Here is a 14,014-nt window from a genome sequence, read left to right on the forward strand (position 1 = left end):
GATACCATATGGTTTCACTCTTATGTGGATCCTGAGAAACTTAACAGAAACCCATGGGGGAGGGGAAGGAAAAAAAAAAAAAAGAGGTTAGAGTGGGAGAGAGCCAAAGCATAAGAGACTCTTAAAAACTGAGAACAAACTGAGGGTTGATGGGGGGTGGGAGGCAGGGGAGGGTGGGTGATGGGTAGTGAGGAGGGCCCCTTTTGGGATGAGCACTGGGTGTTATATGGAAACCAATTTGACAATAAATTTCATATATTGAAAAAATAAATAAATAGTCTCTAAAAAATAATACTGAAGTTAATGCCAAAAAAAAAAAAAAGAATTTGCTTTCTTTTGAAGGCAGAATTATATTCCATTCTATTTACGTACCATACTTGGTTTACTCATTCAGTTATTGACAGACACTGGGGTTACATCCACCTTCTGGCTATTATGAATAATGCTGCTATGAACATGGGTGTGCAAGTATCTCCTTGAATTCCTGCTTTCTGTTCTTTTGGGGATATATCTAGAAGAGAATTGCTGGAGCATGTGCAAATTCTCTGTGTAACTTTTTGAGGGACCACTACACTGTTTTCCACCACACTGTACCATTTTACATTCCCCCCAGCAATGGACCACGATTTCAGTGTCTCTGCACCCTCACCAAACCTCGTTATTTTCTGTTGTATTTTTGGTAACAGCCGTATCAGTGGGTGCAAAGTGGTATCTCACTGTGGTTTGGATTTTTGAATGTCCCTATTGATGAAAGATTCTGCCTGGTGTCTAAACTTTGAAAGTAGTGGGTCTCAAACTGGAAATCCTTGGGTTCTTCTACTTGGGTTCCTTCTACCATAAGGAATACATTCAAGTGGAATCAGCAGGGCCTAAAAAAATGCTGACAAGCATTACATTCAAGATACATCAAATGGTGTGCCTGGGTCGCTCAGTTGGTTAAGCGTCCGACTTCGGTTCAGGTCATGACCTTGCAGTTGTGGGTTCGAGTCCTGCGTCGGGCTCTGTGCTGACAGCTCAGAGCCTGGATCCTGCTTCGGATTCTGTGTCTCCCTCTCTCTCTGCCCCTCTCCTGCCCATGCTCTGTCTCTGTCTCTGTCTCTGTCTCGGTCTCTGTCTCTCTCTCAAAAATAAATAATAAACATTGAAAAAAATTAAAATTAAAAAAAGATCCATCAAATGCACATGCTAGTTCTCTCACTCAGAATGACTTCTTTAAAATTTTAAGTTGTCACAAAAGATCTCTGACTCAATTCAGGGGTATAGTGCTGAAGACCAAGCTCCGAAGTCACTTGATAGTGAGCAGGAAGTAGTTTGTTATGTAGACTACTCACATATATGTTAGGATTAACATTTGTTAAAGTGAATCTTAAGCTTTCTTTTTCTTCCTTTCTTCTTACCTTCTTCCCTCCCTCCTTCCCTCCCTCCTTCCCTCCACTGAGGTCATCATCTGGTTGTTCCTGAGTTCAAGCCCTGCATGGGGCTCTGCACTGACAGCATGAAGTCTGCTTTGGATCCTCTATCTCCCTCTCTCTCTCTCTCTCTCTCTGCCTGACTCCAGCTTGTGCTGTCTCTCTTTCAAAAATAAACATTAAAAACATAAAATTAAAAATTAAAAAAAATTAAAAACCAGTGGAGAGCAATTCAGATTAGAAGAGATTTAAGAGGGGCGCCTGGGTGGCGCAGTCGGTTAAGCGTCCGACTTCAGCCAGGTCACGATCTCGCGGTCCGGGAGTTCGAGCCCCGCGTCGGGCTCTGGGCTGATGGCTCAGAGCCTGGAGCCTGTTTCCGATTCTGTGTCTCCCTCTCTCTCTGCCCCTCCCCCGTTCATGCTCTGTCTCGCTCTGTCCCAAAAATAAATTAAAAAAAAAAAAAAAAAAGAAGAGATTTAAGAAATCTAACAATCAAATGTGAGAAGTGGTTTTAATGGATCCTGGTTTGAAAAGGAAAAAGAGCTACAGAAGACATTGTTGGATAAACAGGGAAAGTTCGATACGGATGGTGAAAAGTTATTAGGGAATCGCTCTTAATTTTGTTAGGGCTGCAAATGGCATGGTGTCTCTTCAGGACAAATCTCTTAACTTTTTGAAGCTACAGAAAATACTGTATTGGTACAATATCATCATGACTGCCATTCGCCTGGAAACTGGGAAGCTGAAATCAAGATTGCAGAATGTTTAACAATCTCTGAGGCTCAGGGGTGGGTATGGGCATGCTTACTGTAATATGCTTTCTCCATATTAAAAAATGTTCATAATAAAAAGGCTCAATAAATAAATAAATCTGAGAGAGATTTGCATAATGCACTTTTTAAAAAACTGAGAGCATGACAAAAATTTTACACTGTCTAAAAAAGGTAAAGAGGGGCGCCTGGGTGGCTCAGTCGGTTGAGCATCCAACTTCAGCTCAGGTCATGGTCTCGCAGTTCGTGAGCTCAAGCCCCATGTTGGACTCTGTGCTAACAAACAGCTCAGAGCCTGGAGCCTGCTTCAGATTCTCTCTCTCTCTCTCTCTCTCTCTCTCTCTCTCTCCCCCCACCCCTCCCCTGCTCATGCTCTGCCTCTCTCTGTCTCTCAAAAATAAATAAATGATTTAAAAAAATTTAAATAAAAAATAAAAAAAAAAGGTAAAGACATTTCTGAGTACCAATTAGTTTAAGTAATCTTAATTTGGAAATTTATCTAAAAAGCACTAGAAATTACCTAGAGGTCTATAACTATGTAAACATGCCTATTTTTGAAATATGCTTTAAAGACCTAAAACTGATGAGCCCCCTTGAATTCCTCAAGCCAGCTCAGCTCAACCTAAAGCAAAAGAGATCCCTTCAGAGTGAAATCAAATGTGACACATTGCACGATAAATGACAGTCTAACATGGATCTGAAATCCAAAAGTAAAATGTCCAGCTGTTAGTTTGCCTCTACACTCCATATACTATCACATTTCTGATGGTGAAAACGGCTGTATTTTTCCCCTTGAAGATAGAAAATAAACTGAAAAGGCGATGGGAAAACCAAGATCTCCTGCAGTAGAGGAAGAGATTCAATTTCTCACCATTGAAATAAAAACAGGCCAGGCCAAAATGGGGGTTCTTTTCTCTTTTGCTTTAGGGAGGTTTACAAATATTAAGACATGACATAATAACGCAAGACATACGGCTGAAAACAACTGAAAGTGTTATTTTACTGAAATACTATGAACCTAAACATGGGGAAAAATCTCCTGAGCCTCACCTTTTGCTACTTTATTTACTGTTATTATTAGAAATAATACATTTTCTTTTTTTTTTTTTCAACGTTTATTTATTTTTGGGACAGAGAGAGACAGAGCATGAACGGGCAAGGGGCAGAGAGAGAGGGAGACACAGAATCGGAAACAGGCTCCAGGCTCCAAGCCATCAGCCCAGAGCCTGAAGCGGGGCTCGAACTCACGGACCGCGAGATCGTGACCTGGCTGAAGTCGGACGCTCAACCGACTGCGCCACCCAGGCGCCCCAGAAATAATACATTTTCTAATAGGCCCTGCTAATTCCACTTGAATGTATTCCTTATGGTAGAAGGAACCCAAGTAGAAGAACCCAAGGGTTCCCAGAAGAACTCAGATACATTAGAAATAATACAAAAGGTCCTTGTATGTGAATATACACACCATCACCTTGCCTTCTACTTAAACGCCTACACATTTCAAAAACTATTACTTATTTGGGGCACCTGAGTGGTCTGGACGTTCGAGTGGTCGACTCTTGATTTCGGCTCAGGCGATGATCTCACAGTCATGAGATTGAGCCCCACACGGGGCTCTGCACTGACAGCACGGAGCCTGCTGAGGATTCTCTCTGTCCTCTCTCTGCCCCTCCCCTACTCACGCATGGGTACACTCTCTCTCTATCAAAATAAGTAAATAAACATTTAAAAAAACCCAAAACTAATACCTGTTCAAAGAATTATAATTCTTTGTCAATAAATTTTCACAACTCCTATTTCAACCCTGCAGTGCGTATTTCAATGATTTGTTTCTTTGAGCTTATAGTTAACATGATATTGATGAGTTCTAATGTAAGAGAAATTAAATGGAAACAAATAAGAATGTCATGCAATGGCTTTTCTGGAGACCTCAAATTCGAGATTTTGACAATAGCCCCAAACACCTGCCATCTCTCTTTCATTTCTTCCTCTCAGATTTCTTTCCTTTTCCTTCCCTTTCCCAGAAACATCGGGACAACCAAGACCTGTATCATATTTTTGTCCGTTCTCCTATGTGGTCTTGAAGCAAAGCAAGAAGATACGGGCGTGGCTGGAGCCATTTATACCTTGTCTTCCCCAACTCGTACTGAAGGCTTGCTCACAGAAGTATGGACAATCCATTTCTCTGGGACTCACCGACGGCATGACAGGGCCGGAGCATGGCCAACAGGAGTCACATCATCCCTTTGGTTTCCTAGGGATTTTTTCTACATACAACCCTTATGCAATACCTTTGCACAGTGATAATAGTAAGCCAATAACCTCAAAAGGAACTCTGCGTTTTGTCCCCTCACCCCCAGGGTGTCTGACGACATGTATTACACAGCTTGATATTGTATCCCAAACAGGTGAGCGTGCCCCGCTCACCCAGATTCCAAGAACACCAAACCACGTGGACACAATTTCACCCATATTCTCGCAGATACCTGGGAATGATAAATGCGACAAGAAATAGACTACTTCTGTGTATCACTTGAATTCACCTGGTGGAAAACAGTCTGACCAGAATGTAAACATGCTCAGACACAAGCCAGACTTTCTGGAAGGGCATCGGGAGAGCACAACTCAGCAATCCATAGACTTCCTTCAGTGCTTCTGGCCCGACCTACCTGTCTTAAGTCCAGAGTGATTGTGACCCAGTGATATTCTCTCCCGTTTTGAATACTGGGGCTTTGCCACCAGTTGTTGGTCCCATCGATTGCATGGGATATTGGGTGGCGTTCTGCGAAAAGAAAAAATATAGGCATTCCTCTCAGCTCTTTAAAGTTTTTGACTTCCCAATGGCAAGGCTAGTGGACATGAGTGGCAGTGAAGGTGAACACAACGTTCGGGACTCCTAACAGAAGCCTTCAGTCATCATTTCTAGAGGTACCAGTCCCCAAGGGCACTTCCGAATAGGAGCGACACTTGCCTTTGGGGTTGGCGCTGTCCGCGTCGCAGATCCGGCACTGTGCGTTGCGCACGGGTCGACCGGGCACATGCTCCACAAGCTTGCAGGACATCTCGGGCCCCCGCTCCCCACAGGTGGCGTTGGTGCTGATGTGCGCGTTGCTGGCAAGATTGAGAATGGCAGGAAACAGCCCTGAAAGTCAGGATTCACCAAGTCAGCTCAGCCACTTGAAATCGAAAGAATGGGATTACTTCACCTCACTCTGCAGGTGACTCAAAAAGAGATTTTGAAGTCTGTGCGCTGAGGGAAGGAAGCGTTACACCGAGCAGCACATACGGCAGATTCATTTATATGAAATTCTAGGACAGGCAAAATTCATCTGTGAGGAAACAATCGGAACAGGCAGTTGCAGGGGCTGGGAATTGATGGGGGGGGGTGACACGAGGGAGCTTCGGGGGGTAATGTTACATTCTACATCTCGATAAAGGTTTGGATTATACAGACGTGCTGTCATGAAAAATCACAGAAGGCACAAGTCTACAGTGTGGGTAGGTTTGAGTATTTCACTGTATGTACACCTTACCTGAAAAACAAAAAAGAATCAAACAAATATTGACGTGCGTGCTTAAAAGTTTAAGAGCAGGGGTGCCTGGGTGACTCAGTCGGTTGAGCGTCCAACTTTTGGTTTTGGCTCAGATCATGATCTCACGGTTTTGTGAGTTCGAGCCCCCAAGTTGGGCTCTGTGCACTGATCACGTGGAGCCTGCTTGGGATTCTCTCTCTCTCTCTCTCTCTCTCTTTCTCTCTCTCTCTCGCTGCTCCTCCCCCACTCATGCCGTCTCTGTCTCTTTCAAAATAAATAAGTAAAGTTTATTAAAAAAAAGTTTAGGACCAAAGCATACTGATATCTAAACTCACTTTGAAATGCACCAAAAATGAGCTGGGTTGATGGACAGAGATGGAATACAGGTGGTGGAGAAATAGTAAAATGTTCATTGTAGAATCTGGGTGGGAGGAGAGGTGTTCATCGTACAATTCTTTCCACCTCTCTGATTGAAAATCTTCACAATAAAATGTTGGGAAAATAGGTGTCAAGACAAGTTTCAAATGATCCAATGCATGTATCTGCCAATGAAATTCAAACACCTTTCACTTAAAAGAAGGGCACCCATTCTCTGTCCGCCTTGTTCCCGCTGCCTCTGCCAGAACTTACCTGGTCTTTCCCGTAATCATCTAGGATTTTCCCTGCCTTCTCCTTTTTCTTTACTGCCTATTTTTGTTGGTGAATAAGAGTTTACAACATTATGATCCAGGTTGCAAAATTCTCTTCAGTTCAGTAATGATCTTTGCCTTTGTACACTCCTTTTTGTCTTGAGTGATTTTTATCTTTAAGCAACTGGTCCAAACTATTCAGAAAACAATTTTTGGATGACTGTGGGAGGCAGAATTGCTTTAGGGTCTTTGGAAACTTGGCTGTATCTTGTTAAAAGAAGATAAGAGCAGTGAAGATTCCATAAAGATCGAGAAACAATGGTGTACAGGACACTGAAGAGGCATTCTACCTAAATGACTTTGTGTACTGAGACACAAAACTTCAGTGAGGGGGCAGGGGGATGTTAGCTAAGGGGGGTTTCTCTAATTTACTCGAGGTTGATCTCAGATCACAGGAGATAATCTTTTCTTTGTAAAGAACAAAGAGTCAATGTCTTCTCTGCAATGTTTCTTTTCCAGTAAAATCTGAAAAAGCACAATATAATCTTAGTAATATAGAAGGAGTTCATGTGTTCAATTTTTATTGTTTAGGTAGTGCCTAATGTTTTCAATGAGCTTTTCTAATATAGATATTGTAATCACTGAAATTACAAAATTCAAATGGTGTTTTTGGTAAGAGTTACTGCATTAAAAAAAATTACTATGCATCTATTTAAAAATAGATGCCACAGGGGCATCTGGGTGGCTCAGACAGTTGAGCATCTGGCTTCGGCTCAGGTCGTGATCTCGCAGTTCATGAGTTCAAGCCCAGCATCGGGCTTTATGCTAACAGCTCAGAGCCGGGAGTCTGCTTTGAATTCTATGCCTCCCTTTCTCTCTGCCCTCCCCTGCTTGCTCTCTCTCTCTCTCACTCTCAAAAATAAATAAATAAACTTAAAGATAAATTAAAAAAAAAAAAGATGCCACATAAAACAGAACTACCTGTCAATAGTGTTCTATCCCAGGAGAATGGCCTTGTTCAAGTCAAGAGGCCCTTAGCCTCTCAATAGAAAATAGTTATTGAATGTTTATGTTCCAGATCATTACTCCTAATTGTGAAACACAATGCACACTTATATCCTATACAATATTTAATATGTTATATATTTTTTCACTGTGAACTTAAAGTTGGTTATTTTTATCATATTCCTTTAAAGGGGATTCTTTTTTAATTAAAAAGGCTTTGTGAAGAAACTGATGAATTGTTATGTGTAATTATGCAGTTCCCTAAAGTATTATTTTTATCCACCAGTAGTTAGACACTTACATTTTATGTACTGATCTGGTTCCTAAACCAGATTCTTGCGTGTGGTATTTACGTGGTAGGAGGAGCTGATATTTATTCTGTTTGGTGCTGAGATAAATACTCATTTTCTCCATCCTTTAGGAGATTACCATTAGAATTACCATTCTAGTAATCTGGTTTGAATGTATCTTAGGAGGCATTTAAAATACAATATGGCTGGGGCGCCTGGGTGGCTCAGTCGGTTAAGCATCCGACTTCCGCTCAGGTCACGATCTCACAGTCCGTGAGTTCGAGCCCCGCATCGGGCTCTGGGCTGATGGCTCAGAGCCTGGAGCCTGCTTCCGATTCTGTGTCTCCTTCTCTCTCTGCCCTTCCCCCATTCATGCTCTGTCTCTCTCTGTCTCAAAAATAAATAAAAAACGTTAAAAAAAAATTTAAAATACAATATGGTTTGGGGTCCCTGGGTGGCTTAGTCAGTTAAGTGTCTGACTCTTGATTGCGGTTCAGGTCATGATCTCACAGTCATGGGATTGAGCCCCAAGTCGGGCTCCATGCTGAGCACGGAGCCCACTTCAGATCCTCCCTCCCCCCCTCTCTCTCTGACCCTCTCCCCTGCTTTTGCGCTCTCTAAACAAACAAACAAAGATAAGAAAAAGAATAGAATGCAATATGATTTTAAACACTGGTGTTTTATCCCTAGAGCTAAAACGATATTTTTCTGGCTCTATACCACATGTATGCATTTAGATCTGCAGTACAATCAACTCTATCCATTCCCTTGGCACAGATTAGCCAAGCAAGAAAAAGAAACCAAGGTCATGGGAACTGATTTAGCGATGCGTTTCTCTATCGACAAATACTTCACATGTTGACTTAGCAAGTGCTCCCACTTTTTCACCCCCCCCCAAGTGCTCCACATCAAGAGAACTCCCCGCTTCCTGCCCAGGGGTCCCTCCCACTCTGGAGAACCTCGGTGGCCTTGAGTTACAGGGGGCAGCTAGGAGTGGTGAGGGCATATGCTCTCTGTACTCAGAAGTCCCTGCTCCAAGTCACTGATGCAAAGAAGCACAAACCTTGTGAAGGTAAACTGAACAGAATTTGGTTGAATAATATCTCAATTATAGTAATCAGCATCAGGTAGTTCTTTGTACTAGATAGGCTTTAAATTTTTTTCATGCTTATTTATTTATTTGTGAGACAGAAAGAGACAGCTTGAGCAGGGTGGGGCAGAGAGAGAGAGAGAGAGAGAGAGAGAGAGAGAGAGAGAGAATCTCAAGGAGGCTCTAAGCTTTCAGCACAGAGCCTAATGTGGGGCTCGAACTCATGAAATGGTGAAATCATGACCTCAGCTGAAGTCGAGTTGGACACTTAACTGACTGAGCCACCCAGGTGCCCCTGTACTAGACAGGTTTAAAGAATTTCTGTATGTCCTTACATTGCTGGTATCATACATACACTTTTAATACAAGAAAAATAAATTCCTTCATTAGTATGTTTGAGTAGAAAAACCTTTAAATCGTTTTAGTGCCATAAAAACATCCTGGCTGTCTTTCACTAAAACTAATCTTTCTTCTCAGATAAACTAATGTTTGAAGAAAAAAAAAACAAAAACGATTCACTAAACATTATTCCTTGCATGAATACATTTACTTTCACTTCACAGTTATAAAATAATTACTGTTCCCTATTGCATATGACCGCATCTGCTAGAAGAAGAAAAAAAGGAATACACACTAGAAAACGCATGTGTTAAAAATAATTTTTTTAAGGGGCGCCTGGGCAGCTCAGTTGGTTAGGCATCCTGACTCTTGATCTCGGCTCAGGTCTTGATCTCAGGGTTGTGGGTTCAGACCCCGTGTTGGGTTCCATGCTGGGTGCAGAGCCTACTTTAAAAAAATAATAATAATTTTTTTTTTTTTTTAAAAACACCTCAGGTTGCTGAATCATTTCAAAGACCACTGAAATACCTCAGTAAAGGGAAACTACCCAAGCTTCAAGTTTGAGGAGGGACAGGAAATCAAAGGGTGAGAAAGGGCCTCGGGATCAAGAATTTAGCAAGAGCAAACATTTGATTTTATGCATAAAAATCAAAGGCAGAATGAAGGCTACAGTAGGATACGTATGTTACACAGTTTTCCCATTCCCTAGCCATGGACTTAATAAATTAGACTATACATTTTTGTTGAGAGACATTATTTACTTTAGTTAGTGTTCCTGTAATACTAATCTGTATTTTTCTCTCATTCAATGGGACACACAATGGAATCATTTCTCTATGTGTGTATTTAGCCAGTAGCTAATATACAGCCAAACTCCACTGAGCATGAAATAAATTCCTGCTCATTCACCGGTGTTTTTTTTTTTAATTCCCTTTCCTCACAGCCTGAGTACATATGGCCTTCTTAAATGCATTTTAGGACTTGTCAATCTAATGGAAATTCCCTTATTAATATGAAGTAAAAAATGAAACTAAAGACAACTGCCGCAAGCAGGCAGGCAACAATGCTACTACATATAATTACCCAAGTTTTCATCTGAGAGACTTCCCGATAGCTTAATAATTCATTGTTAGAAGTTTCTAGATGTTTTTCTCAGCAGCAAATATTGTTGCTGCGTTAAAACCGGAGTATCTAAAATGCTGACTACCCTGAAGCTAATTGCAACATCTTTTTCATCAATATTTCTCAAATGATTCAGGGTCGGTGGTTGAGGGCCTTAATGCATTTGTGTGTAAGAAAAGCATGAGTTTTTCCAGTGAGGTTTGTTCTCTGCTTTGGAAAAAGGGAAAAAACAGTTTTGAGTTCTATATAATGCTAGTATATGAAGCTATACTAATCCATACTCAAAACCAATGTGATATCCTGAAAAGAAAATGATCTGCAATTCTTAGTTAAGGAGTCTAGGGCAATAATTTCAGATCCTTTTCTTCCCCAGAATGGAATTAAAAATTATGAAAATTTTATGGGGTTGAATAAAATTTTTCAGGAGTTTTTATTTTGAAAAAATAATCAAAGCTATTTATTTGATCATGGAGAAATTTGGAAAAATAAGAATGTAAGTTCCTGAATTGAGAAATTTGTGATTTTTTTTTTTTAAATTCAAATCCATTTTGTTCTCCATTTACTCTAACCTCACCCATTTAACCAAGTAAACTTCTATAAATAAATAAATTAGAGAAGGCTAGTATTAGAAATAAACCACTCTGAGGAGCCTGGGTGGTTCAATTGGTTAAGCATCCATGTTCGGTTTAGGTCATGATCTTGTGGTTCATGGGTTTGAGCCTCACATCAGGCTTTGTGCTGACAGCTCGGAGCCTGGAGTCTGCTTCTGATTCTGTGTCTTCCTCTCTCTCTGCCCTTCCCCTGCTCATGTTCCGTCTCTGTCTCTCTCTCAAAAATATATATTTAAAAAAAAAAGTTTTTTTAATTAAAAAAAGAAAGAAACTACCCTGTTTGCCAGCACTCTTTGAATCATGGTAGTTGCCTGGTTGACCAATAAAAACAGCACCTCTAACAACGACAAATGGCATCATTCAGAGAAAAATTCTGGAAGGATCTAACACTATTCCAGGATAATAACATCAATGTATTCTAATAACTTAATATCCAGGTTAATAGTATTAAAGTATTCTAATAACTTGAATTTTAGGGAGATGATGATTTCACTTTTAGTAATGTAACCACATGAGTCCAAAGAAGCAGGTGAGGATGTTAGGTTAAGTTCAATAAACTTTCCGTGAGAATCTCTTAGGATCAAAGCACTAAGGCAGGCACCCCCTCTGAGACACCAGGATGCCAGATCTGGGCTGTTCCTAACCCTGGGGCTCTCACAATCAGGAGGGAAAAACAGGCATCTACTCACAGATTCTAGTAAGAATAATATTTAAAATGCAGCAATATTTTAAAACATATTAGAGGAGAGAGTCTAGAACAAGAAATGCAGTTAGGGATAATCCAGGCAGATGGATGAGGGTGTGTACCCAGGCAAAGGCAGGTCTAAAATCCTTTCCCAGCTCGTCTTGTTAGTTTTCAAATCAATTTCAATTTCCTTCCCTTTGCATATTTCATATAACCCTTCATGCCCTACTCACCCTTCAAGCTAAGCTCTGATCTTTCCTGAATCCCAGGCTAATATAGATGTTCTTCTTTTGCCCTGTTCCCATCTGCACTTAGCATTTACACCAGTTCCCATCTCTCTCCCATTTTTCTCCCTTCACTATCCATTCTCTGAAAAATAAAAACAACTCTGATCAATCTGTGGGTTACTTTGGGGTAGAACCATATCCTACTTGCCCTAAGTTTGCCTCTGGCTCATGTGAATGCCCAATAAAGTCTGAATGGAAGAATAAATAAATGAAGGAAGGAATGCTCTCTCACTACTAAGTGCACAGAACTGGGAGACTAAATCTAGACTCTTTTCCTGGTTGCACTTCTACATGCCTTTATGTCTTCAGGCACATCAACCTCTCAGAGCCTCTATTTCTTCAACTATTTTTTTTTTTTTACTTTTTTTAAATGTTTATTCATTTTTAAGAGGCAAAGAGAGACATAGCATGAGTGAGCAGGGGTCAAAAAGAGAGGGAGACACAGAATCTGAAGCAGGCTCCAGGCTCTGAGCTGCCATCAAACAGCCTGACACGGGGCTCGAACCCACGCACCGTGAGATCATGGCCTGAGCCGAAGTCAGATGCTCAACCAACTAAGCCACCCAGGCGCCCCTTCAACTATTTTTTTTAAGTTTGTTTATTTATTTTTGACAGTGGGAGAGATAGGGTGCAGGTGGGGGAGGGGCGGAGAGAAAGGGACACAGAGGATCCCAAGCAGGTCCTGTACTGTCAGCACAGTGTCCAACATGGGGCTCCATCCCATGAACTGTGAGATCATGACCTGAGCCAAACCAAGGGTTGGACGCTCAACTGACTGAGCCACCCAGGCATTCCAATTTCTTCAACTATTAAATGAGTATTTTTATGAGCCCTTTTTTCTAAGTTATTATGATTCTGGAATTTTACCTCAATAGATTATCAGGTAAATTTGTCCACCATTCTCTTTCCCACTATTTGGAAAATGAAGTAAGAAAAAATTTTCTCCATTCAATGTACAGAAAGGCAACGAGAAGTAATTTGGTAATTCTTTTATCATTTTGGATAAAATAACCAAAAAGAGGGCCACCTGGATGGCTCAGTAGATTAGGCATCCAACTTGCATTCAGATCATGATCTCATGGTTCGTGGGTTCCAGCCCCACATCAGGCTCTGTGCTGACAGCTCAGAGCCTGGAGCCTGCTTTGGATTCTGTATCTCCTTCTCTCTCTGCCTCTCTCCCTGCTCACACTCTGTCTCTGTCTCTCAAAAAATAAATAAATGTTAAAAAAATTTTTTTTAAGAATTCAAAAGAAATATAAACTGGCTTTCTTTTTCTTTCTCTCTCCCTTTCTTTCCTTATTTCTCTTCTCTTCTCTCCCTCTCTCTCTCTACTTTCTGCTTTCTTTTGCTCCTTTGGGAGTCACTCCTCAGAGCTTTGGCTCTCAAGAGGAGAAGGAGAGAAACAAATGATGTTTCATACAACCTTGATCATAAGTCAGAGAACTCACAGAGGCTGGCTTTGCTTCTGATCTATGCCTATGACAATAGCACTTTCTTGACTCTTGCCTACCCCCCGGGGTATAAATCTACATCATGTGGAATTTTTCCAAAACAAGTTCTACTTAATATGGCATGTTTAATGTCGACCTTGTACACGTTCAGGCTTAAAATGGAAATGTCCACTCCAATCATGTATTTTCTGTCAATTCTATTAGAATGGAAAGCCTATTACAATCACCACTACTTATGAAAGGCAGTGTTTGGGTAAGGAGGAAGAACATGGACTTCTGTATCACAGCACCATGGATGTGAATTATAAGTCTACCAGTTGCCAGCTGTGTGGCCATGGCTGAGTGGCTTTACGTCTCAGTGCCCTTATTTGTGCAATGAGAAGAGCAGTGCCTAGGAACTTCTGTGAGCATTGAATGAGATTATGGGTAAGATATAATGTATTAGGAGCTCAATAAAGAGTTGTTCTTATTATTTGCATATTGTAAGTGGATACCACTAATATCAGTTTCCTCAAATATAGTTAGACTTACATGGTTATAATTCATGTATTTGAGTCTCTGTTTCTCTGATTTGATTTTTAGATGAAATAGCAGGCTTGTCTTCCAGGGTCACTGAGTATGAGAAGTATCTGCCTTTAAACAGAAGAGACACATTCAGCCCAGAGTGATGTGCATCATGAATGACACACGGAGGAAAGAAACCCAGACTCTCCAAGGCAGGGACTCACTGCACAGAAGGCTGAGCAGGACTGCTCACTCTATTCACACTTGACCCCCTTCCCTCCTCCCTTTC

The 14,014-nt window shown here is 41.1% G+C and overlaps 1 protein-coding gene across 1 annotated transcript in view; it reads right to left on the reverse strand.

The window, feature by feature from the left end:
- The window catches only part of LAMA1 (laminin subunit alpha 1), a 168,353-nt gene that overhangs the window by 131,955 nt on the left and 22,384 nt on the right, over positions 1-14,014 (reverse strand). Inside the window, exons 2-3 of the mRNA XM_040479369.1 lie at positions 5,151-5,321; positions 4,849-4,961 (exon numbers count right to left, since the gene is read on the reverse strand). Coding sequence (XP_040335303.1) covers positions 4,849-4,961; positions 5,151-5,321 — 284 coding nt within the window. The remainder of the gene's footprint in view (positions 1-4,848; positions 4,962-5,150; positions 5,322-14,014) is intronic.

Source organism: Herpailurus yagouaroundi, unplaced genomic scaffold (assembly GCF_014898765.1).
Source record: "Herpailurus yagouaroundi ecotype Mexico unplaced genomic scaffold, PumYag 142, whole genome shotgun sequence".
In the NCBI taxonomy this organism is placed as follows: domain Eukaryota; kingdom Metazoa; phylum Chordata; class Mammalia; order Carnivora; family Felidae; genus Herpailurus; species Herpailurus yagouaroundi.